General features: G+C 41.9%; 1 protein-coding gene across 3 annotated transcripts in view; it reads right to left on the reverse strand.

The window, feature by feature from the left end:
- The window catches only part of OSBPL2 (oxysterol binding protein like 2), a 76,635-nt gene that overhangs the window by 44,269 nt on the left and 5,283 nt on the right, over positions 1 to 27,083 (reverse strand). Inside the window, exons 2-4 of one of the 3 annotated variants that reach the window (XM_081322842.1) lie at positions 14,534 to 14,632; positions 10,953 to 11,088; positions 2,611 to 2,730 (exon numbers count right to left, since the gene is read on the reverse strand). In XM_081322842.1, coding sequence (XP_081178968.1) covers positions 2,611 to 2,730; positions 10,953 to 10,989 — 157 coding nt within the window. In that variant the 5' untranslated portion in view covers positions 10,990 to 11,088; positions 14,534 to 14,632. The remainder of the gene's footprint in view (positions 1 to 2,610; positions 2,731 to 10,952; positions 11,089 to 14,533; positions 14,633 to 27,083) is intronic. The other 2 variants (XM_081322843.1, XM_081322844.1) reach the window with 2 other exon arrangements.

Here is a 27,083-nt window from a genome sequence, read left to right on the forward strand (position 1 = left end):
GAAGCATTGATAACTGCCAGGAGCCAGCCTCATGTAACCTCCCGAGCTGCATAAACCAGCCAGGAGGGACACGAGTCCAACAAACATGTGGCGGCACTTAATTTCCCCATGATCCTGTCCACTTCATCCGGAGTCACAGGATCAAACTTTTCCCAAATATTATCGGCCAAACCCATCGTTTCCTCCTCGTCAGATACTGCCCAGTCGGAGTCCAAGCCAGGCTGAATCTGAGCGATTTTATCCACCAGATACTTACTAAACTCCTCGGCCCGTCCCTGCAAGGGGTCCTCTCCCGTCCCCTGATTTATACTGCTCCATAGTGCTTTATAGCACTCTAAGCAGTTTATAATGTCAGCCTATTGCCCCCAACAATCTGGGTCCTCATTTTACCAACCTCAAAAGAATGGAAGGTTGAGTTAACCTTGAGCTGGTGAGAATCAAACTGCTGGCTGTGGGCAGAGTCAGCCTGCAATACTGCATTCTGACCACTGCACCATGACAGCCAGAACAAAACCTGCCAGAAATATCTGAACTAGAACATTTTTGTCTAATGCCTCTTGAAGACTCGTGAGCTACCTGGCCTCATGTTGTGAGACAGGGAGAGCAAGAAACAGAGTCATCTTCCGTTGAAACAAAACAGGAATAAATCTCCCTGGCTGCAATCCAATTACATTAGGATATATCCGGCATGATTTCCTCATATCTGATGTCTTATTGATCAATGACCAACTGATCAATCAATTAATCAAACTGCAAGAAGGAAAGAATCAAGGTTTTTCTGACTGAAGCATCAGCTCTGAAAAAAGAGTTACAGGTTGCAAAATCCTGTTTTACTATTATTCCCCTTGGCCAGGGGTAGGCAATTTCGGCTCTTTTATGACTCATGGATTTCAACTCCCAGAATTCCTGCTGACTTAGGAATTCTGGGAGTTGAAGTCCATGAGTCATAAAAGAGCCGAGCTTGCCTACCCCTGCCCTTGGCAGTGTAAAGGATGATGTCACTCATTAATTTGTGCTAACCACTTCATAAACAATCCTGCAACTGTAATTATCTGTTGATAATCAGATCCCAAGGTATCATGATGCCTACTTTTGGTACTGTAATAATAATGGCATTCATGGGAAACAGTACAGGGATTAAAAAGCGCTGCTTCTAACTTAGGTGCGGAATACATGGGAGGCATTTGAGAATGTTGCTATTGTGCCATACACCACCTGGGTACACAATTCAAACAAAACATTATTCCAAAGTTGAAGAATTATACAAATAGCTTGTCTTTGGAGGTATGGAAACACAACCTGGTGCTGCACCGATATGTAGGAAAAACATCTCTCCAGCACATTGATAAGATGAGAATGTCAGTAGCTCAGGGTTAAACTATGGGGTCTTTGGTGCTCTCTGAGCTTGGTGGTCTTCTCGTAAAACCACGATGCTCAGAGACCACCAAAGACCCTACAGCACACTCTATATTGCAGACATGGAGTCACATACCAGGAAAGGATTTGAAGGACTGGAAGACTTTCTACTAAGCTTGAGAAAGTTCCATACCATGGACAGCCTAAAGGTGTATGGCCCTATTTTCAGCATTAAGAACTGAAAGGGTGTCCCCTACCAGTCCTCTTGTTGAACTTTGAAAACTAAATAAATGAAGTCACTTCATTACCTATTTAGTTATCATTATTTATATAACACATACTTCAGGGGTCGGGCAATTTGTCAATATCCTGAGGCAAAGGGACCCATTGAGTAGGGCATCATGCAAACAAGACAGGGCTGATGTTGTCCAGATACATGGGAGGACGTTTTTTAGAAATGCATCCACAGTAGGGCTTGTAATATATTGCTTCTCCTCAAAACTATAGGAAACTTTCGCACCAATTTTCAGCAAACATCTCATCAAAATTGAGAAGGAGGGTTGGAAGGGGCCTCAAAGGACTCAAAAAGGAGTTATATCTTGTTCTTCATATCAAATATATAGGCCAAGTGTGGGGACTTTAAAACCTAAGTACTTTGGCAAGTGTTTTTATTAGCCTCTCTTTTAAACAACGCAAACTTAAGTTACCCCAAACTCCCATACAGCCAATAAGAATACTATTTTTTTCCAGTTAATAGTCAGAGAGATAAATTTCCCAAGGTTTAATAGGCATATAAAATTGGTAGAAGTCATTTTCCATATTCTGGATATTTGTATTCCTAAAGTTACTTACAGAGCTTAACAAGGAAGAAACCAAACTGAAGTTCACAAATAAACAAAATACACTGTCCCCCCCCCAAAAAAAACAACCAACTTCCTCTCACTCACATAAGTCCCTTGCGCATACCAAAACAGAGATAATGCTGGAGAACCCATATCCTGTTTCTTATCATTTTAAAAGTAAAGACGACTTACGACATCTCAAGGAGCTGAATCAAAAGAATGCAGTATTACTACAGTTCCCTGTTCACCCATCTCAAGCTTCCAACAAAAAAGGGAAGACCTAAAAGCAGAGTTTGCAGTAGGGACAGAAAATCTAACCTTAAACAAACCAACCCAAAAAGTACAATCAAGATTGGGTTTTGCTTTCACGGGCACCGAAAGATGGAATGGCCACACGCAAAAGAACTCGTACTGTTTCTTGAGATGTTTATCATCCGTAGCAACAACAGCCTTCCTTTTAACTCCTTAAACAGCAGCATTATCCCACTCAGAACTGAGTTGAATGTGCTTCGGTAGATGGTAAGGATGGTGCCTTTGGTATTAAAAACAACGTGAGAAAGGGTGACTTACGAGCAAGCTTGTTTTTAGAAGACTTCTTCTTCTTCCACATCCTGAAAAGTAATAGCAGTCCTCATTGACTTAACTCCACCTCCAGGTGATTCAGGCAGGCGAGCAAGCCTGAGTCATCACAGCACATTAATAAAAGGAATGAGACTGCCTTTTGAGATGAAGCAACTTACATTTAAAGGCCACATAAAAGTCAATGGGCAAGGTGATGGATTTTTTTTTTAAAACAAAAATCACAAATTTTTAGAGTAAGGTAACTTACAGTAAGAAGTTCTGCTACACAGAACTAGGGGAGGAAAGACTTGTTCCTCCACAGGCTATGTGTGTGTCATGGCTTTTATCCAAGTTACATGCACTATGTACTGTAGCGATAAACGGTTAAAGATAATGTTAATCATAAACCAAACAAATAGCCCATGCTCTCCTGAAAGTAAGAAGGCACACGAGAATAGACTCCCAAAGATTTATAGTGCCGTATCTGTAACATTACAAATTAATCAAAAAAAATCGTACCCCGGGTGTATTTACAGACGTGGTCTTTTAATTTAAACGTTTTGTCCAAATCATTCTGGAAACTTGACCCTCACCGTTGAACGTACTTAAGGCAAATAAAATATACCTTACCCACATGAGTACGCTAATAACAATAATTTGCAATTACCTAAACTTTTAGTAACTTTTGGTCCACAGCTAAATAAATAAAATAAATGAATATATTCTTTACAAATTAATTACAAATTCTCATAGTATGGTTATAGTTATTATAAACCGAGGTCCATAAAAAAGCAAAAGAAATGTTGAAATGATCAGAATTACAGAGCTGGATGGGACCGTGAAGCTCTTCTAGTCCATCCCCCTGCTCCCTCTGTCGTATATAGTATGTTTAGGTGTGTGTCATGTATGTGTTTCACTTTGAGAGCGGGCAACTAAATTTCATTTTTGATGTGTGCCATTGTGCCCACAGTAAAAAAAAAAGACAATAAAGGTTATCTTATCTTAAGCAGGAAATGATCAAATGGAGCAGAGCAAGAAAAACAACCCTTAGTATCGCTTCCAAAAACACTGCTACAGGTAGTCCTCGAATTACAACAGTTCATTTAGTGACCATTCAAAGTTACAACGGCCCTGGAAAAAGTGACTTATCACCAGTTTTCACACTTATGACCAATGCACCATCCCCAGGGTCACGTGTACCAAAATTCAGCTGCTTGGCAACTGGTTCATATTGATGACAACTGCAATATCCTGGTCATGTGATCACTTTCTGTGACCTTCTGACAAGCAAAGTCAATGGGGAAGCCAGATTCACTTAACAACTTTTGACACTAATTTAACAACTTAACAATTGTGAGAAGAAAAGCTGCAAAGTGGGGCAAAAATCACCTAACAATTGTCTCACTTAACAACAGAAAGTTTGGGCTCAATTAGTCGTTAAGTCAAGGACTATATGTATTACACTTGGAACTGCGTCACCACACTAATTATCACAAAAACTGTACATAATACACACGCACGCACGCGCACACGCACACTTTAAGGTATGGGTTTTTATGGTGTACAACGGAGAGAAAAAAACCCACCATCAAAGCTGCAAATAGAAAATAAAGCCACTATCTTGCTTTCACACCAAAAGGATTTTCAACCTGAATGTCAATTGTTCGTCAAAAATTCCTGAGCGAAAGGTCCAACCTCTTAGCAAAGCAAAGCTCACAGTTTGAGATCAACAATCTGGGAGAGGGAAAATAATAATAATAAAAAAATCTCCACCTAGAAACTCAAGCACAGGGATTGTTCTCTAAGCAAGCAACCGTCCCTGCCCTTGTTTACACCGCCCGGTCAATTATTAGAGATGCAATGCAGCAACGAAGGATTTTTTTCATTAGTGCCTCCAAGTTAAATATGTCATTTTGAAAGCAGCCTTGACACACCATCACGAGGAGTTTCCATAAAGAGGCCTTGGCATGAAGGATGTTATAATGCCAACAGAGAGTCAAGACTTGGAAATCCCGATACACTGCACAGAGTCCAGAACGCCACAAACACGTTCGTTTTTTTTAGGTGACATTAAGTAAATATTATTATTGTCTGGCTATTTCAGTAGTGTAAATTTGTTTTACCGTCAGCCAATGCAATCTCTACAGAAAGGGAGACACAATCAGCAACAAGCCAGGAGAAATTAAACCGAGGCGCTCCATCGTAAAAGCCAACACATTACCGATTTATCGGCGTGGCGAAGCTCGGGTTTTAAACCACTTCAGACGGCAGATGCCACTTTCATTGTGCTCTTCTATAATTAAAACAAGATCTCTATTTATAAAGAAGCTAACACAACAAGTTTAATTCCAGATTTTTCCAGAATGTTTTTTTTTTTAAAAATTTGTTGGAACTTAATGGTATTTTCTCCCATGTTTGTAATGGCATAGCCTCAATAAAGGTGAAAACATGTTCTGAGAAACAAAGGGGGAAAAAATCAGGAGAAACCAGTGTGCTGATTCTCCCAAACTGGTCTTAACCCTTCAGAGGGATGGGGTCAATCTACTGGTTTAAAAAAAAAAACCAAGACACTCAAGTTTATCATTCCAAAGACTGCATAAATAATTGTTATCTATGTCATCTGTTCTCTTCAGTTCTGTATATAAATAAATATGGTATCAGCTTAGGAACATCTGTCAATTCTTCCAAGACTTTAACAAACATGGCATTTTAGAAGCATCAGAGGAAGCCAGATAAGGTAAATTGCTAAAAAAATACTCTCACAAAGTACTATGATAATCTTCCACTGCTTCAACAGGACTAAACTTCCGCAAAGTAATAAGACTTGCAATTTACTCTCAGAATATTTTATCAGTAATTCTTCAGTCCTATTACAACTTTCACATAGGTAAAATCATCCCTACAATTTAAGGATCTACATATGCAACGTAAAAATATTGATGACTGTTCTCACCGATCATTCAAGTAAACAGAATTTTCAGTTCTGTCAAGATTTCAATTGGGTATAGATCTTAAGCTGAGCCCAAAGAGAAAAACAGATATTTTTCCCAAACAGCAAATTATAATTCCTAGAGTGAAAACTTTCCTAGAATGAAGAAGGATGATCCGGCCAAAACAAAATCAGCAGAAAGGGTTGTGGACTTAAAAGGTGAAAAAGATATAATTTACTTTTAAAAATGTTTTTATACAAAGCATGCATAGAAAAAAATTGAATAACAGAATTGGAAGGGACATTGAAGAACTTCTGATCAAAGCGGAGACCCTGTACTATTCTGGACAAAGAAGCTGTCCAATCTCTTCTTAAAAACCTCCAGCATTGGAGCACCCACAACTTCTGGAGGCAAGCTGTTCCACTGGTTAATTGTTCTCACTGTCAGTAAGTTCCTCCTTAGTTCTAGACTGAGCACAAGGCTTTCCTTAGTAAATTTCCATCTGTTACTTCTTGTCCTGCCCTCAGGTGCTTTGGAGAACAGATCGACCAGCTCTTCTTTGTGTAAGATAAAGGTAAAGGTAAAGGTAAAGTTTCCCCCGCACATGCATGCTAGTCGTTTCTGATTCTAGGGGCCGGTGCTCATCTCCGTTTCAAAGCCGAAAAGCCAGTGCTTGTCCGAGGACGTCTCCGTGGTCATGTGGCCGGCATGACTAGACGGCAAAGGTGCACGGAACACTGTTGCCTTCCCACCGTAGTGGTCCCTAATTTTCTACTTGCATTTTTACGTGCTTTTGAACTGCTAGGTTGGCAGAAGCTGGGACGAGTAACAGGTGCTCACTCTGCTACGCGGCACTCAGGATTCGACCCACCAAACTGCCGACCTTCTGATCGACAAGCTCAGCTGATCGACCCCTCAAATATTGGAAGACAGCTATCATTTCACCCCTAGTCCTTATCTTCATTAAACTAGACATACCCAGTTTCTGCAACTGTCAACGTATGTTTTAGCCTCTAGCCCTCTAAATAATCTTTGCTACTCTTCTCTGCAATCTTTCTAGAAGTCTCAACATCTTTTTTGTACCATGCTGACCAAAACTGGACGCGGCATTCCAAGTGTAGTCTTACCAAAGCAGTATAAAGTGGTATTAACACTTTGTGATCTTGATGCTATCCCTCTGTTGATGCAGCCTAGGACTGCATGGGCTTGAATGGAGAGGCAATAATTCATACAGACTGCAAGATTTAATCTTTAATGAAACAAACGTGAAATCTCTCGAGACTCTCTCACTGACCTAGCCAGAAATACCTCATTGGTTGCAATATCTTCTAATCAGCCACATAGTTCAAAAGAATTACGAAAACAAGGTTGAACTTTCAGAGACCTGACAATCTGAGAAATGGTTAACATAACACTCAGAAGAACTGCGAACATTTATTTTTACTGTTTTTGAAATACAATTCAGAAGCTGAACAAATCAACCATCTAGTCTACCTATTCAATTTCTAAATCCTATTAAGTGGATGCAGAACGAACAGGACAAATGATATGCAATATTATGTGACCAGATCCAATTTTATTAAGTAGTCATTGACTTACGATTGGTTGACAGACCCAAAAAAGATACCTACTTAATTTAATGTGCCAATTGTAGCCTTACTCAGAACAGAAGAAAGTGATGGCGGTTGGGGAATTCTGAGAGTTTAAGCATCCTAAAGTTGCCAAGTTTGAAAAACATTGATATAACTGTTGGAAGTCTTTTTTTATCATGGGAGGTAGGAGTCTAATAAATGATGGCAAACACTGCAGCTGCCAAAAAAGCTAACACAGTGCTAGGCTGCATTAACAGAGGGATAGAATCAAGATCATCTGAAGTGTTAATACCACTTTACAACGCCTTGATAAGGCCACACTTGGAATACTGCATCCAGTTTTGGTCACGATGTAAAAAAGATGTCGAGACTCTAGAAAGAGTACAGAGAAGAGCAACAAAGATGATCAGGGGACTGGAGGCTAAAACATATAAGGAACGGTTGCTGGAATTGGGTATGTCTAGTTTAATGAAGAGAAGGACGAGGGGGGACATGATAGCAGCGTTCCAATATCTCAGGGGCTGCCACAAAGAAGAGGGAGTCAAGCTATTCTCCAAAGCACCTGAAAGCAGGACAAGAAGCAATGGATGGAAACTAATCAAGGAGAGAAGCAACCTAGAACTAAGGAGAAACTTCCTGACAGTTAGAATAATTAACCAGTGAAACAACTTGCCTCCAGAAGCGGTGAATGCTCCAACACTGGAAGTTTTTAAGAAGAGACTGCACAGCCTCATATCATTTGTCTGAAATGATATAGGGTTTCCTGCCTGAGCAGGGGGTTGGACTAGATGACCTCCAAGGTCCATTATTATTATTATTATTATTATTATTATTATTATTATTATTATTATTATTATTATTATTATTATTATTACTATTACTAGCTAGAATGCATTTTATGTATATACTTTGTTATTCACAGAACTAGTTTTATAGGGCTTGGAGAAAAAGCGATGGAGCACACTTATGCTGTAGGTCAGGGGTAGGCAACCTTGGCTCTTTTATGACTCATGGACTGCAACTCCCAGAATTCCTCAGCCAGCCATGCTGAGGGGAAAGGGAGAGGTTTCCAAGCTGAGCCTTGCTGGCTCAGGAATTCTGGGAGTTGAAGTCCACGAGTCATAAAAGAGCCAAGGTTGCCTACCCCTGCTGTAGGTGGTAATTAAGAGAGCATCCTCTGGTATATTTCCAAGACAATCAATCTGATATTTTTTTTCCTCTGACGAAAACCTCTGGCAAGCTGGAGCAATTGTTGAACAGCACGTTTAACTAAACTCTTGCTAAACTCTTGGCCTTCCCTGTTCAGTTTTGAAGACTGCAAGTCACCTGTTTTTCTCGTTTTTGTTTTCATCTCTACCTTCAGAAAGCTCTGAGTCCACTTATCTCAAACCAAAATATGCCTTTTGCCTTTTCCCCTTAAGGAGTAGCCACCGTCATAGCTACTTAACTACCATTAGAATCTAGTTTTCAAGGTGGTAATAAGAAAAGGGCCGTGTGTTTATGCCTTCCTGTAAGCTGTAAGTTTTAAGAAGTCAAATGAGCCAATTAATTCCTTACGTTTGCATGTTGCTTTTCTAAAATAATAAGGCAAGGCTCTGGATGACCGTCGAATATGCTGGGCTGTGGGTATTACTAAGAATGCATGACCATGTATGTGTTCAAGAGTGCTAGTTTTTCTCTTTCGTTTTCAACGGCTCCTTTCTGGTTTATTTTGGTCAGCACAGGGGCACTTAACTCTTGTTCTTAGAGCACGTGCAGCATGCCACAGGAGCAGTCATCTTCACAATCTCACGTGCAAGAGATTTCAGTGCACACCCAGCAAGCACGGGTGCGTAGAATGAACTGTTATTATAATCAAACCTCATTTGCAAAATAATAAATTTTGATCTGCATGGAAAACTAGTGATGTGGGACGCAGCCTGGGAGGGACGAGGTTAGGAAATTAACATACGATTCGAGTTTAGGGTACCGAGTTAAGGTACTTAAGAATGAGTGCCGTGAGGTTCAGTTAGACCTTGCTTTTATCGCCCATTTGCCCAGTTCAAGGAAGGAAGGAAGGAAGGAAGGAAGGAAGGAAGGAAGGAAGGAAGGAAGGAAGGGAGGGAGGGAGGGAGGGAGGGACATTTCTTAAGAAAAAATAATTGTCTAACAATTTGAGAAACTAACAAGAGTTGGGAGGAACAGTTCCAGTCCAAACCCCTGCTCAAGCAGGAGAGACCCTGTCCTTTGCCATTTCAGAACACGGAAATAACTGAAGGTCTATTAAGAAAATGAGTGGCAGAGCCTGGGGGTGGAGTTAAAAGAGGAATCAGCCTAGAATTCCTACATCGCCCTACGTACCCCCCTTGAATTCCGTGGACTCTTATCTGACTCCAAGCATGTAGGAACCATGAGCTGAGAAGATTCTCTTTAGCAAGAAATCAGTTTAATTGGACCTTCACATGTGATCCTGGTTGTTTTTTTTGCGCTTGATAAGCTGGTTACCCCTTTCCCTGAGAATCTTGTTCGTTCACTAGCAGTGGGCTAATGCCTCCTTAACTAACACCAGCTGCCTATAATTAGTGCAGGTTCGAGTACCACCAGGCTCAAGGTTGACTCAGCCTTCCATCCTTCCGAGGTAGGTAAAATGAGGACCCAGATTGTTGGGGGCAATAAGCTGACTTTGTAATAATGCCGCTTGGGGTGGGGGGTGGGGGCGAAAGCCCTAATAAGCAGGCATATACATAGAATGAAGGCTATTGCTAAGCACATTGATTTGTGCTTTAGATTGTAAGCCGCCCTGAGTCTTCGGAGAAGGGCGGGATATAAATGGGATTAAAAAAAAAGAGGACAGTTAAAAAGAGGAAGAGAGAGCAACAGCAGACTACTAGGACCTCCAAGGGCTCTGCTGCCACTAAGGCTGCTGCTAAAGCAGTGGCTGACTCAGAAGCAGGAGGTATGGTGGTGAGATCATGGTGGTTCTGCTCCTCTGCTAGGCTCCTATACAGGCTTTATGGGATCAGAGAAGCTTGGTTTGTTGAAAGAAAAAGTTTGAAGGCATATAAGGCATAGGGAAGGGGGTGTGATGGGCCCTAAGGCAGCTGCCTTCCCTGCAATATTGTGTGTGTGCCACAAGACAGAAACACAGTAGCCTGGTGTCCTACAAATTTAGACTTTATGCTGTGCTAACTTACCTGTAGCAGAGACATCACCCTGTCAACAAAAGTGCATATAGTTAAGGCTATGGTCTTCCCAGTTGCAATGTATGGCAGTGAAAGTTGGACCATATGAAAGGCTGAGCGCCAAAGAATTGAGGCCTTTGAACTATGGTGCTGGAGAAGACTCCTGCGAGTCCCTTGGACTGCAAGGTGATCAAACCGGTCAGTCCTAGAGGAGATCAATCCTGACTGCTCTTTAGAAGGCCAGATCCTGAAGCTAAAACTCAAATCCTTTGGCCACCTAATGAGAAGGAAGGACTCACTGGAGAAGAGCCTCATGCTGGGAAAGGTTGAGGGCAATAGAAGAAGGGGACGACAGAGAATGAGGTGGCTGGATGGAGTCACTGAGGCAGTAGGCGTGAGCTTAAATGGACTCCAGAAGATGGTAGAGGACAGGAAGGCCTGGAGGAACGTTGTTCATAGGGTCGCGATGGGTCGGAGACGACTTCGCAGCTAACAACAACAACAACTTACCTGTGACAGCATCATAGAATTCCTCTTCACTATTCATTCTTTTAGTTGGTTTTTCTCTCCCTTCAGTGTCTCATTAATGCATAGTTGTTACTGATGTGATCACGTTTTTCATAAAAACAAAACAGTGCCAGGTGTCCTGTGTAGAGAGGAGGAGAAATAAGAATAAATAATGTTCCTTATTTATGTGGGTTATCTCAAAGACCCAGCCCTAATTTGTATTGTGCAGTTACCCAATGTAATTAGGCTTTATTAAATTTGTAAGTTACATTGGGCAACTTCATAAAATAAATTAAGCAATTACAGTGCACAGAGTACGTTTAATTTGCAAACATCTTTTGTCAGGTTTTGTTTAAACCAGCCTTCTCAAACCAAGGAACCTAAAAAAGAAAAAAAAATTGGCACAAAGTTGAGGAATTAAAACTTAGCAAATTCTGTTCTACTGCCTGAGTCACGGAGAGAGAGATGGGTTTTTAGATCACTGCTCTGGGGATTTAATAAAGTTACAACGTAAGGAAGTGATGTATTGAAAGATAAAATACAGCTAGGGTATTTTTAAAATCAACCTTGAGCACAATCAGGTTGTAAAAAAATGGAACGTGATCATAATGTTATTTTAGCTGTCAGATCTTACTTTTTGTTATATCGGGGGAAAAGTGAGATTTCTAATGATTCTATTTACAGAATAATAGAGTAAATCAACCACAGCACATGAAGTAAAACCCTAGTAAAACCACATCTGGAATACTGGAGCCAATTTTGGTCACCATATCACAAAAAAGATGTGGAGTTTGGGGGAAAAAAATCAGAGAAGAGCAACTAAGATGACCAAAGGCCTGGAGAGTAAAACATATGAAGAATGGTTGCCGGACTTGGGTTTGGCTAGGCTAAAGAAAAGAAGAAATAGGGGAGACATGATAGCAGTGTTCCAGTATCCGAGGGGCTGCCACAAGGCAGAGGGGGCCAGGTTGTTCACCAGAGCACCAGAGGGAAGGACGAGAAACTATGGTTGGAAGCTGATCAAAGAGAGAAGCAACCTGGAATTAAGGAGAAACTTCCTGACAGTGAGGACAATTAACCAGTGGAACAGCTTGCCTCCAGAAATTGTGGGCGCTCACATCACTGGAGATTTTTAAGAGGCTAGACAGTCATGTGTCTGAGATGGTAAAGGTTCTCCTGATTGAGCAGGGGGCTGGACTAAGAGACCTCCAAGGTCCCTTCCAGATTCTATTCTATTCTATTCTGTTCTATTCTATTCTATTCTAATATTATATTATTATATTATATTTATTATATTATATTATATTATATTATATTAATTATATTATATTATATTATATTATATTATATTATATTATATTATATTATATTATATTATATTATATTATATTATATTATATTATATTATATTATATTATATTATATTATATTATATTATATTATATTATATTCATTTCCTATCCTATTCCATCCCATCATTATCCTATCCTATCCTATTCTATATCCTATCCTATTCCATCCCATCCCATCATTATTCTAACTATCCTATCATTATTCTATTCTATTCTATTCTATTCTATTCTATTCTATTCTATTCTATTCTATTCTATTCTATTATTTCCTAATCCTAATCCTAATCCTTATTCTATAAGGAATGCTTCAACACATCCATGTGACCCCAGTGCTATGCAAACTCCATTGCTTGCCAATTGGCCTTTGGGTGCAATTCAAGGTGCACGTCATCCCCTATAATGGATGGGCTAGGCTGGCTATTTGAGGGACCACCAGTCTCCAATTGTTTCTGCCAATACGATAAGCTTGAGCAGCATGTATGTGCTTCAGGTCCTCTCAATTAAACGATGCTATCAGTTGGGACTTAAGCAATATAGGTCGCCCTTGACTTACAACTTAAGTCTGCTCTGTAAGTAATCTCAATTTACAACCTTTTCTTGACGTTGACGCCGATAAGCAAATCACCCTGATGGTTAAGCAAATAAAGTGGCTGACCAGCAAAGCCACTCTTCGCTAGGAGCCACTTTTGCTGAAAAACAGACTCAGAGCTAGGAAAAGCTTTATGGCAAGAACAAACATTCTTGGGGGTACGCTAGAACAAAATTGAATTAAAAGATGGAGGAAAGAGACCATCGAGTAAAGAATAACATTAAAGAAGGCCATGGCTGAAGGATCCGACTTCCTTTGTACTATTTGGAGGGCCCTGAATAGGTTGAGGGTTGGAGCACCTAAGGGTAAAACCAATATAGTCAAGTGGAGGCTCTTAGCGGAAAACCATTTTTTTCTTTTCTTTTAATGACCCTGTAATCTTTTGCACTTGGATGGAGTCAGGGTGACTGAACGGAGGTCAAGCGTTTACTGGCCGATGCCCTTCCTGATGCCTACGCAGAGTTCGCAGCAGACGTTGCGCCCAGAGAGAAATATCTGCTACTACCTAGGATCGAACTGACAGCCTCCTGATTGTGAGGTGAGATTTCACCTCTAGGCCATGTGCCACTCTCTTAGCGGATAAGGTGGCTTTATTCTGGCACTCTAAAGGAAGGAGAAGGAGGGAGGGGGGAGAAGGAGAAGGAGAAGGAGAAGGAGAAGGAGAAGAAGAAGAAGAAGAAGAAGAAGAAGAAGAAGAAGAAGAAGAAGAAGAAGAAGAAGAAGAAGAAGAAGAGGAGGAGGAGGAGGAGGAGGAGGAGGAGGAGGAGGAGGAGGAGGAGGAGGAGGAGAAATAAATGCTGGCTTTCTGCAAAAATGTCACAAATCAGTCACATAACTACAGGTTGTTGCAAACGGCCATAAATGCAGGTCACATGACCGCAAGGGGCCATCACAATTTCAGAACTGGATCTTAAGTACCTTTGGGGGGGTCCATGTGTTGCCCCACTCACTCGTGTACACACACACACACACACACCAGTCGTTATTAAGGCTTCTAAGCTTGAAATGATATTCCCTAGCAATTCCCTGTGCCGGCACCAGCTCAGTCCCAATAATTTCCACAGGCTACTCAAATGAAGCCAACAATAGTCCTCAAGGCGAAGGCAAGTCCAGTCCACTAGGCAAAAGCAACTTCCCAAGGCAAAGGCCAGTTCCAAGACAAATGCAAATCCATAGGCAAGAGCCACACAGCAAGAAAACAAACACATTGTTCCCAACATAGTCTCCATCTGTCTGCTGTGCTAAATAACCAACTTCTGGTGCAGCCCATCAAGAAAGGCGAGGCTGCCTCCTCATGAGTAATCTGGCTGACCTTCTCTGCTCCTGCTTTTTCTCTGCCCTGCATGTTCTTGGATCAGAAGGTACAGAAGGCAGTTCCCCATCGCCGACTAGCGGCAGCTGCCTGCTTTCCCCACCTGAAGCCTCAGGGCTGTCCTGCTGCAGTTGTGTTCTGGCCAAATCCCTCTCAGCCGGCTGCATGCAGCCATTGAGCAACTCCCCTCCTGTTGCGCCCAGAACTGGTTCGTCTTTCTCCGAGCTGACATCTGGAGAAGGATCTGGGGAAGCGTCCAGGCAGGGGAAGCATCACAGTCCATTGTAACTTTGAATGGTCACTAAGTGACTAGGCGTAACTTGAGGATTACCTGTATGTCTTTTCTGGATTTGCTCGCAGATATAATCTCTCTCCAGTGATCTGTATGGCTCCCACCTTGATTTTCAGAAAAACTTCGAAAGGCACCAGGCTAGAAAACAGGAGACCATGAGTTTAACTCCCTCTTTATTCGTGAAAGCCGACTGGGCAAAAAGCCGACTGGACTTTGGGCAAATTACTTTCTCAACCCAAGCCACGGTTGTGGGGAAGTTAGGAGGAGGCAGGTGGGTTATTTGTAAAAAAATAATAATAATAAAGATGGGATACAAATAAATAAATACATAAATAAATTTCTCCCAGACCCTGGTATAAGATTGGTTGTCAAGCTTCTGTCAAGTTTTTTTTTTTTTTTGCTTTCTTTATGGTTCTTCTCCCCAGTAATGATCTGTTCCTTCTATGTTTCTTGCTTTTAAAAAGTCTAAGTGGCCCAGACTCTTTGGAAAACCTCGATAGTGGGCTCTCTGCATTCCATTACTTGCAAGTTGTTAACAATCCAAAATTCCTTTGATAACAGCTGCGAGATTATTGGTAGGACAATACTGGAAGAAGGATTGTCTGCCTACTATAGAGGAGTGGACGCTTAAAGTGTCAAATCTAGCAGAAATGGCTAAGATTTCTGCTTACTTGAAAGATCATTCAGAGAGATACATTTCGGTTTGGAGAAGATGGATAGATTATATTCAGAAAAAATATGGGACTAAAAAGTTCCATTTAGCTTATGAGTAAATTTTAAATTAATTTTAGAATGTTGGTAATTATGTTAAAGGCGGGTTAAAGTGCATTATGTATTTGGTTTTTTATATAGTTGATTAATGTTAGTTAGATTATGATTACTATATATTTGTAACCCTGTAACCAGCTTTGGGAAGTGGGGGAGGGGGGGTTGGGGGGGGTTGGGGGAGGGGGATAATTTTGTAACTTTTTATAAAACTTTTCAATAAAAAAAAAACAATCCAAAATTCTAATTGCACAATTGGTTTATTAGTAGGAATGTTTCTGCTATTACTTTAAAGCATTTTTTTATTAAAATGTTTTACAATACATTTTATCTTTAACAATCCCTCCCCCCCTCCCTCCGCCCAACCCCTCCCAACCCTCCCTAACCCTGCCCCCTCCCCTTCCCTCCTCCCCCCTCCCCGACTTCCCAGAGCTAAATACAAGGTATAAAGGTAAAAACAATCATAAACAACCATATGTTAACAACAACAAACTATTAAGTCTATCGCACTCTAGCTCATATAAAATGACTACAAGCAGTACTAATATCACATAAAAAACTTATTCAAATGCTAAATGAAACTTTTTAGTCCCATATTTGTTCTGGATATAATCAATCCACTTTTTCCACTCCATAATATAACGTTGTTGCGAATGGTCTTTCAAATAAGCCGAAATCTTTGCCATTTCCGCCAGGTCAGAAACTTTTTAAAGTCCACTCTTCTATAGTCGGCAGTTCCTCCTTCTTCCAATATTGACCTACTAAAAGTCTTGCTGCCTACTTTAAAGCATTTATATAGCTGACGTCTTGTAACAAACTCTGGGAGGCTCCTAATCAAAAACTAAAACACAAAAACCCTACTAAAACTAAAACTCATAAAAACAGAAACCCTGGCACCAAGTCAAGCTTCTGATGTACAGTCATCAATCTTATCCTAGGGGGGGGGGCAACCTTGGCTCTTTTATGACTCGTGGACTTCAACTCCCAGAATTCCTGAGCCAGGCATGCTCATTGCCTACCCCTTATCCTAGGCACTGGGAGAAAAGCCGGGTCCTCAGGGCTTTATGGAAGACTAGGCGGGTAGAGGCCTGCCTTGGTGGAGCAGTGGGCTAATGCCTCCTTAAGTAACACCAGCTGCCTGCAATTAGTGCAGGTTCGAGTCCCACCAGGCTCAAGGTTGACTCAGCCTTCCATCCTTCCGAGGTAGGTAAAATGAGGACCCAGATTGTTGGGGGCAATTAAGCTGACTTTGTAATAATGCCGCTTGGGGTGTGTGTGTGAAAGCCCTAACAAGCAGGCATATACATAGAATGAAGGCTACTGCTAAGCTTGTAAGCCGCCCTGAGTCTTCGGAGAAGGGCGGGATATAAATGGAAATAAAATAAAATAAATAAAAATAAATAAAATAAACTTTAGGGGACAGAGTGTTCCACAGGGCAGGGGCTGCCACAGAAAAGGTCCTGCTTCCTAGCTCCCATCAGGCGGCAATATTTAGGGGAAGGGACTAAGGACAGGGGTCAACAACCTGAAACAGTGAAAGAGCCACTCGGAACTGGTTCCCTCACAAAAGGAAAAACTGGGAGCGGCAAAAAATGTGTGCGCATGCACGTACATGCGCGCATGTGCAGAACAGGGTTTGACTGAAGAGTGGAGACAAGGTGAGATATGCACCTACCCTGCATATTCGAATTGATTGGTTGAACCTTTCTAGTCCCACTTTTTTTTTTGGGGGGGGGACTGCACATGGCAGAGGACTGGGAGCCGCAGGAGACGATTGAAAGAGCCGCATGCGGCTCCAGAGCCGCAGGTTGCAGACCTGTGGACTAGAAGCATGCCTACCCCCATCTGACCTGGTAGGAAGGGAAGATGTCCTTAACGAAAAGTGGTCTGCAGGTAAACCGACCCTGTGCTTTAATGATGATGATTTATTAAGAAGCGTTATGTAAATGTTTTGAAATCGCGGGCGCTCCATCACTGGAGATTTTTAAGAAGAGACTAGACATTCACCTGTCTTGAGACAGAATAGGTTCTCCTGCTTAAGCAGGGGGCTGGACTAGAAGACCTCCAAGGTCCCTTCCAGCTCTATTCTATTCTTGTTCTGTTCTGTTCTATTCCAGGTAGTCCTCAATGTATGACCACAATTGAGCCCAACATTTTTTTTAAAATAAATGTTGTATTTATTTTCCATTACTACAAATCATAAGTGCTTAGTCAACAACGTGATGTCCGGGTACATTTGTTACTCAATGTTGTGTCATAACTTCTTCAATATAAATCTGTTCAATGCTACACAATCCAGTGTGTTTTTTTTCTCCTTGATCCTCTTTTCTTCCCGTGGTCACATGACCTTGGGACACTGCAACCGTCATAAATAGCGTTTGAATTTTGATCACACGATGATGGGGATGCCACAGCGGCCGTAAGTGTGAAAAACAGTCATAAGTCACTTTTTTAGGGGCTGTGATAACTTTGGTCACTAAACGAACTGTTGTAATTTGAGGACTACCTGTAAATTTTTTTTTTAATTTTAATTTTTAATTCCATTTATATCCCGCCCTTCTCCGAAGACTCAGGGCGGCTTACAAGCTTAGCAGTAGCCTTCATTCTATGTATATCCCTGCTTATTAGGGCTTTCATACACATATACAATCAGTATCAAAATAAATATATTGATTGAAATAATTATTATTGTTTGTGTTATAGGTCAACCGTAGAGCTGGCACACAGTTATCTGTTAATGCTAGCCATCTCAATGACAGAAAAATTACAGAACCACAACATTTTCGGAAATTGGGTACAGCTAAGTTGCAAGTCGAAAGCTGACCAACCCATTTATCTGTAGTATCACCTGCAACGTTCAGTGTGATTATTACCCATCTTCTTTTAATTTCCCCATGGCCATCTCTACCCTTACCTAACCCTATGCCTTATAAAAAGTTTCAAAATAGGCCCATGGTTCTCCTACCCGTAAGCACACCCATATTTTTTTAAAGAAGGCCACAGTTAAAGGTTCCATGGAGACTACCGTAAATCCTTTTCCAACAATAGATCATGAGGCAATCAGAGGCCTCACCCAAAAGATAACAGGCTGAGGTACGTAAGTACAGCCAAAAAAGGGATAGACAAAGGTTCAGAGCATATGCCAGAAGGAGAGGCCAGAAGAACATTGGTTAGGAGCAGGAGAAATATTCAGCCTGTCGTAGAGAAGAGGGGATCAACCAGAGGGCAATACAAGAAGTAACGGGTGCAAGCTGGTTAAAGAGAGATCCAACCTACAAATAAGGAGAAATTTTCTGGCAGGGAGAACAATTAAATCAATGGAATAGCTTGCCCCCCCCCCCCAGGGTTTATGGGTGCTCCATCACTGGAAGTTTTAAAAAAATAGATTGGATGACCATTTGACTGATTGTTGGGAAAGGAGGGTATACGGACTCCTGCCTTAAAGCGGGGGCTGGACTAGAAGACCTCCGAGGTCCCTTCCAGCCTTATGATTGTACATGCATCATGTCAGCCCTCTGGTCAGGAAACAGATCCCACAAGGTCTACTGGAACTCAACTTCAGTGCTGTAGTAGGGCCGTGGCTCTCAACCTGTGGTCTGCGGATGGTGAGGGTGAGACCTTTTGGGCTCACTGTGTCAAAAATTTAGAAAGTGCCTCATGTGACTCTGCAAGAGTATCTCTCTCACACACACACATACAAACTCCCAGACAAAAGAGAAGCAATTTGCAACAAGAGTAAGGGATTATATTATTTTAAATTTATTCTTAAACAAACAGAAACTTACATAGTTGTAAATATTTTTCAATTTCTTTTTCTCTCAGGGAAAAAAAATGCATTATCGGAGGCAACTTTGGGTCATACAAGGCCTGGAAACTTTGGAGACAGCTTCTGCGTGGCCTCGCAGCTGCTGAAAAGAGCAGAAAAGCTTGCCCCATTCTCACATGCTTTCTGGAGCATATCCAGAGGGTCCTGAGGCCTGGTGTGTTACCAAAAATGTTATAGGTTCACCTTCACTCACATTCCATGGGCCGTTTACACATTAGCTTGTCCCACCAGGGAGTCCTCCTACTCATCCCTTTCTTAAAAGCAATAGTTTTCCTGACGTTCAAAATTTGCATTTGACAACGCTCCCTTTTAATGCCTCTTAGTATTTTAAGGGACGTGGTGGCTCAGTGGGTTAGGACGCTGAGCTTGTCGATCAGAAGGTTGGCAGTTTGGCAGGTCGAATCCCGAGTGCCGCGTAACAGAGTGAGCGCTTGTTACTCATCCCAGCTTCTGCCAACCTAGCAGTTCGAAAGCACGTAAAAATGCAAGTAGAAAAATAGGGACCACTACGGTGGGAAGGTAACAGCGTTCCGTGCGCCTTTGGCATCTAGTCATGCCGGCCACATGACCACGGAGACGTCCTCGGACAAGCACTGGCTCTTCGGCTTTGAAACGGAGATGAGCACCGGCCCCTAGAGTCGGAAACGACTAGCACGCATGTGCGGGGGAACCTTTACCTTTTAGTATTTTAAGAATTCCAGCATTACGTGGTCACGTTTTCCCTAATGTCTCTAAGCAAGACAGCTGTTAAGTGAATTTTGCCCCATTTTGCAACCTTTCTTGACACGGTTGCCAAGGAAACCACTGTAGTGGCTGAGCTAGTAATGGGGTTGTTAACCGAATCTGGCTTCTCCATTGACTTTGCTTGTCGGAGGGTTACAAAAGGTGGATCACATGATCCCGGGACAACCTGCAACCGTCATTAAATATGAGCCAGCTGCCAAGTGTCCGAATTCTCATCACTTGACCAGGGGGATGCTACAACACATATTAAGTGTGAAAAACTATCATTAAGGTACTTCTATCCTGCTCTGTGGAGTAGAGAGTTGGTCTCTGACAGAAGGCCACCGGAAGAGACTAGAAGCATTTGAAATGTGGATTTACAGGCGGCAGTTATGGATAAGCTGGCCTGACAAGATCAGAAATGAGGAGGTGATAAGCCGCCTTGGAAAGCCAAGGGAAATCATCAAAACAATTAAAAAAAAACCAAAGAATATTTCGGACATGTGATGCGACACCCAGAAAAATACGGCATACTCCATTTAATCCTCCAGGGAAAGACTGAAGGCAAACAAGGTCCAGGAAGAAGAAGAAGATGCCTTCAAAATCTAAGGGACTGGTTTGGACAAAACTCAGCAGCACTTTTTTTGTGCGGCTGCTAATGAAAACAGATATGGCAAAAGAAGGAAGAAGGAGAAGAAGGAGAAGAAGGAGAAGGAGGAGGAGGAGGAGGAGGAGAAGAAGAAGAAGAAGAAGAAGAAGAAGAAGAAGAAGAAGAAGAAGAAGAAGAAGAAGAAGAAGAAGAAGAGGAGGAGGAGGAGGAGGAGGAGGAGGAGGAGAAGGAGGAAGAGAAGGAGAAGAAGGAGAAGAAGGAGAAGGAGAAGAAGAAGAAGAAGAAGAGGAGGAGGAGGAGGAGGAGGAGGAAGAAGTAGTAGAGGAGGAGGAGGAGGAGGAGGAGGAGAAGGAGGAGGAAGAGAAGGAGAAGGAGAAGAAGGAGAAGAAGAAGAAGAAGAAGAAGAAGAAGAAGAAGAAGAAGAAGAAGAAGAAGAAGAAGAAGAAGAAGAAGAAGAAGAAGAAGAGGAGGAGGAGGAGGAGGAGGAGGAGGAGGAAGAAGAAGAAGAAGAAGAGGAGGAGGAGGAGGAGAAGGAGAAGAAGGAGGAGGAGGAGGAAGAGGAGGAGGAGGAGGAGGAGGAGGAGGAGAAGGAGAACTTTGAATGGTCACTAAACCAATGGTTGCAAACCAAGGACTACATATAGTTTAAGTCAAGGATAGCCAATCCTGTTCCAGGCACCTTGGTCATATTCGCCCTTCAGAAAATTTCAGGATCCTGATTTTTCTTTGAAACAAATGAATTCTCCAAAGCACATGACACCACAAAGCCTAACCTCATGCATTTTTATTGGAGCAAGCTACCGTATAGGGTTATCTCCTTCAGCTCTACAGAATTTTTAAAAAGTTTCCTTCCTCCTGACTTGGTTTATTGTGATTTGTGAAAGCAGGCAAACGTTGCTGTGACGATCAGGTTTGTGTGTGCCTCACTCTCCCTTTTAGGGCCATAAAGAGAAACTAAGAAGTGTCTGCATTGGGTTAACTATTACATCTGAGTGACATAATATTGTTTGCAATTGATTTAAAATGCGCCACTTCAAAACATGGCTTCATAATTTACTGAATTTATTTCAAGCACAGTTCCAGTCTTAGCGAGTTACGCAATGGTTAAGAAAAACTCTGGAACAATTCTTTCTGACCATTCAGAATGCTCAGTCTGGTGTGCAAATAACGCCGCTGATTTTGCCTGCACATGTAAAACTAGAATTCAGTGTCATGCAAATGATCCTCAAGCAGAGACAAGCCACCAAAATCTTTTTGCTCCATTTTTAACTAAGGTATAGCATTGGCTTAATTACAGCTTATTGCCCTGATTTTTATGACTTTGAAAACATATTTCTGTAAACCACAATTAACCAACTACAATTTACATCTTGCGATATAAAGCTCAACAATGATAACTGAAGGAAGACTAAAAGAACTGGAGGTGACTTGATCCAAAGACTGGATGAGATTTATTCATTCAACATTAAATCCGTTTCGCCATGCAGTATATGTCAGGCCACTGACAAGTAATCATTATATTTAATACTTTAGACAAGGCGTCTTAACCAAAACTGAGCCTTCATTTCTGGGTTAAAAATTAAAATCGAACATCTTTCATATGGCAAAAGGGTAAAAAAATGTTTTCAACTGTTCTGCAGATATTAAATTGTTTCACTGCTTAGCTTTTTTTAACCACTTCTGCATCTGGAAGCAATGGAGTTTAAAGGAGCCAATTGCTATTTGTCATGGAGTTCACACCAACTACTGTACATCTTCCTAACTTCCAACTCGTAGTCACTTACTTCATGCATTGCAGTGCAGGTATTCTGCCTAAAAACATAAAAGCTTGCTGGATCAGCTAAAAGACCATCTAATCCAGGAGTGTCAAACTGTCGGCCCACGGGCCGGATGCATCATACCAAAACCGCACCCACCCCATTGCTGGCAATGGAAAAAAAAGTCACGATACGTCACGACACATCACCTGACGTTGCAAGTTTGACACCCCCGATCTAATCCATGCTTTATCATGCTGTTCCTAATTAGATGCGCCCCTAAAAATTTAGTGACTGTCTTCACATAAGTGTGATATTTCCCTCTACATTAAAAGTGCCTGTTTACAGACATTTTGATTTAGTTCAATTTTCTATCAATACACCTAGTCCCTAATTTCTAAATCACGATCCATCATCAAAGTGGATTATACTGAAATCAAAAGTTCTTGACCTTTTCTACACCCCACACCCTTAGAACGCTTGATATATTCTCGCGCCCCTTACAAAAGTTCAAAATAACGGCAACGAATGATGCATAGACACTATCATTTTGAAAACCCCAAGTTTTCGCACCCCCTGGAATATCGTCTCTCACCCCCAGCGGGTGTGAGCACCCTTGGTGGGGAACCCCGAGTTAAAAGATGTCAGAAGAATCAGCTAATTATGATAATATGCTCTTTCCTCGCTTGTAAATTGCAGATAAGTAGAACTAATTTTTGTCACTTATCAACTTTTGTTACTAATTGCAACAAGTTTTGCTTTCCTGTTGGGAAATATTTGCAAAGCAAAAAGCAAATACTCTTTCTGGACAAGATCACGCAGGCCACATTTCAAGAGCAAAATATGAACATTTTTAATTTAAATTTGAAATACTGTACCCGTTAAATTTGTACATAATCCATCCATTTTGAAGTAAGCACCAACAGACTCAAGTGTTGTGCAAGTGCACAAGCATTACATGTATTGCATTCTAAACTGTATTGCCAGATACAACATCCACATTCAGTGAAATATTTCAATAAACAACCCTTCTCAAAAATGCACTTTTAGCTGTTATCCAACAAGTCAAAATCAAAGTCAGACTTATAGCTCCCACAACTTGCATGCCAAACCAAGAATAAAATTGGGACTTCTAATTCACATTTAAGATATGCACAATCCAACTATTCATCTACTATACTAAGTTTTTTATATTTACATTTGGCCAACACTACATTTTGCAGAAGCTGTGGTGTACCAAGGAGCTCCCAAAGATTGTCAATAATGAAGTTTCTAAACATAGGGGGATGACAGAAAGATGAATACTTTGGAAGGAAATAAAATCTATACTTTTCCAAACTGGTTTCAGTGTAACACAATCCAAGCGGCAAGCACAAGAGATTTTTATTCACTTGCATCCAACCATGGCACACCTTGCAAGCACGCCTTGCACCATTTTTTTTTTTTGCTGTGACTCTATAAGGCTGCCTTCAATTGATCAAAAGCCATTATAGTGACAGTGGCTTAAGCTGTCTTTACCTGTACTCAGCTTTTCCCTATTAAAATCACAACATCAGTGAGAGCTGCAAGGTGTATAAAATCTCTATTAAGTTATAGGCAAATTTCATGGAAGAGTATTTATGATCAGCTCACGGATATGGCTTCTGAGAATCACAACTTCAAGGAATACAAGCATTAGTCTCCCTAGGATGGGGGTGGGTGGGGTGGGGGTATATTATACAGGTTATACAGCTATAAAGTTACACAGGTAGTCCTCGCCGTATTATCAAAATTGAGCCCAAAATTTCCACAATAGAGTTCTTAAGTGAGTTTTGCCCCATTTTACAACTTTTCTTGCCACATTTGTTAAGTGAATCACTGCACCATTAAGTTAGTAACACGGTTTGTTAAGTGAATCTGGCTTCCCCATTGGCTTTGCTTGTCAGAAGGTCGCAAAAGTGATCACATGACCCCTGGGACACAGCCACCATCATAAATACATGCCAGTTGCCGAGCGTCCAAATTTTGATCACGTGACCATGGGAACGCTATGACGGTCGTTAAGTGTGAAAACTTTGTTCAGTGCCCTTGTAACTTTGAACAGTCACTCAGTGAATGGTTGCAAGTCAAGGTCTACTTGTATTCTGACTGAATACTCCGGGTCAAATGGAGGGACATGGACCTGGTATTTGAATCTCAGTACGTTTCTACAGGATGGACTGCAATGCATAGTTAAATCTTCTATACCCCAGTAAAGCTAGACGTAGTTCTCCTGTAAGCACTCTTTGATGGACCACAGAGTATCCATCTGAAACTTGCAGTACTTGATATGGAGACTTATGGATTCAGGTCCACAACGATCTGCTAAGAACAAGGACCCAAGAAACTTCTCACCTTGTGGGACTTGCTTAATGACCTGTGCTTTTTCAAAGATGGTTTATGGCTTACAGAGATAGATGATCAACATAGGGGATCGCAGAGGTAGTGTGAAGTAATCTTGGCACAAGGTGGGGCTGGCAAATTTGATCATGTGACAGTTCAAGATTACCTTTAGGAATGATGCATTTATTATTACATAAGTCCACAGACAGGCAAGTTGCATTAGATTTCTGCTTACAAAAGACTGGGACAGAGATTGGTGTATCTTGATTTGGGGTCTCTGCTAATACCAGGCTGATCTGTGTTTTTTTCCCCCCAAGGTCTGCTTTTAGTATAATGCAGTCAAACATGTAATCTAATGTTTAGCTGCCCTTCTATCCCTCTCCCTCCCACCATTAGGATGGATTTTTTTTCTGCTGACTTGAATAGAACAGAACAGAATAGAAGCTGGAAGGGACCTTGGAGGTCTTCTAGTCCAACCCCTTGTTCAAGCAGGAGGACCTATCATCTCAAAGAAGTGATTATCTAGTCCAGGGGTGTTAAACTGCCAGCCCGCGGGCCAGACGCATCATCCAGAAGCTGCGCCCACCCCATTGCCGGCAATGGCGAAAAGGCTCCGACACGTTGCGCGACGTCACGTGACATCGTGAGTTTGACATGTCTGGTAGTCTCTTCTTTAAAAATGTCCAGTGGTGAAGACAAGTTGTTCCACTGCTTAATTGTCCTCACTGTCAGGAAGTTTCTCCTTAATTCTGGGTTGCTTCTCTCTTTGATCAGTTTCCAACCATTGTTTCTCGCCCTTCCCTCTGGTGCTTTAGTGAATAATGTGACCCCTCTTCTTTGTGGCAGCCCCTCAAATACTGGAATATTGCTATCATGTCTCCCCTTTTTCTTCTTTTCTTTAGACTAGCCAAATCTAAGTCCCGCAGCCGTTCTTTCTATGTTTTAGTCTCCAGGCCTTTAATCATCTTAGTTGTTCTTCTCTGAATTTTTTCCAAACTCTCAACATCTTTTTTGTGATATGGTGACCAAAATTATCTGCAGTATTCCAGGTGTGCTTCTTACTAGGGTTTTATAAAGCAGTACTAATACTTCACGAGATCTTGATTCTATGCCTCTGTTTATACAGCCCAGGATTGTATTGGCTTTTCTGGCTGCTGCTGCTGCACACTACTGGCTCACAGTCAAGCGATGATCGTCCACTAGGACTCCAAGGTCCCTCTCACAGTGGCTGTTTTTAAGCCAGGTCTCTCCAAATCTGTATTTGTGCCTTTGGTTTCTCCTACCTAAATGTAAGAGTTTGGGAATCAGGAAGAGCCACCCACTGCCACTCACAGGGATTCCCATTCTGTCAAAGATGATTTGCATATGTAGATAGGAGAGGAATAGGGCAGGGCTTCCAGGCGCAAGGGATATCTTTGCTGCATGCCAGTCTATCAGGAAATGCACTGGAATCAGGCAAGGCTTTTCTGAGATGGCGTGGGAATTCCGAGTTTTTGCAAATTCTGATGGATCTGGAAACCAGGGGTTGCTCTCCTTGTCCAAGAAGAACTCCACCTCCTCTATACTTGATTGGTTCTGCAGTGGAGATGCTTCAATCACATGCAATTAAGGGATGAGGATAAGGCATCTATCTTCCTTTAGATCACTGGTTTTTCCTCCTCTTACGGCAAGCTAAGCCTCAACCTCTGCTGTAAAGAGGAAGCCTCTAATGAGGTAGTGGAAAGAGGGGAGTCAAGCAATCAATCCATCAGAAGAGAGCTGGAAGGGACCTTGGAGGTCTTCTAGTCCAACCCCCTGCTCAAGCAGGAGGCCCATTTCAGACAAGAACGAACAAACAACATCACAAGTATGTGCCAGGTCTGAAGACCTATGGCCTAATTCAGCATCTTTCCTTCCTAGAGGATTCTAGGGAATGGGGAATGGGGGGGGGAGGAGAATTATCTAGTAAAGCCAGTTCAGGAAATCAAAGCCTGCTGTTCTTTGGTGAAGTTGTGGAGCAATTGGGCATCCCCCGTGCCACCAGTTTCTATCACTTCTAGTGCTTGAGCTGTCCAGTACTCCAGTGTAGTGGCAAAGGACCCTCCAGTTACCATGAGGGTCGCCTAGCTTTCAGCCCACGTGACCCTGGGAAAACCATGACAAGGAAAGAAAACCAGTCTGGCTTCACCTTAGCTGTTGGAGAAGGTGGCTGAACAATGTACAGACAAAAGAATTGCGAGCTAGCCGGCTGTCTCAAGATTTGCTAGCTTCCACAAGAGTTCAAATAAAACATTCAAATTAAAAAAAGGAGAGAAATATAAAAAAAGAAGAGCAGAGATCTTCCAAGACTGGGGGTGCCCTGGCAGAACCAACTAGCACAAATGCTCTCTTGACCAAAGCTGGATCAGAATGAGAAAGGTGGTCTGTCCTACGATAGCAGACATGTCGAACTCGTGACGTTATGTGACGTCGCGCAACGTGTCGGAGTTTTTTCTCCATTGCCAGCAATGGGGTGGGCACGGTGTTGGGATGACGTGTCCGGCCCGTGGGCCGGCAGTTTGACACCCC

Source organism: Vipera berus (genome assembly GCF_964194415.1).
Source record: "Vipera berus genome assembly, chromosome: 3".
Classification (NCBI taxonomy): Eukaryota; Metazoa; Chordata; class Lepidosauria; order Squamata; family Viperidae; genus Vipera; species Vipera berus.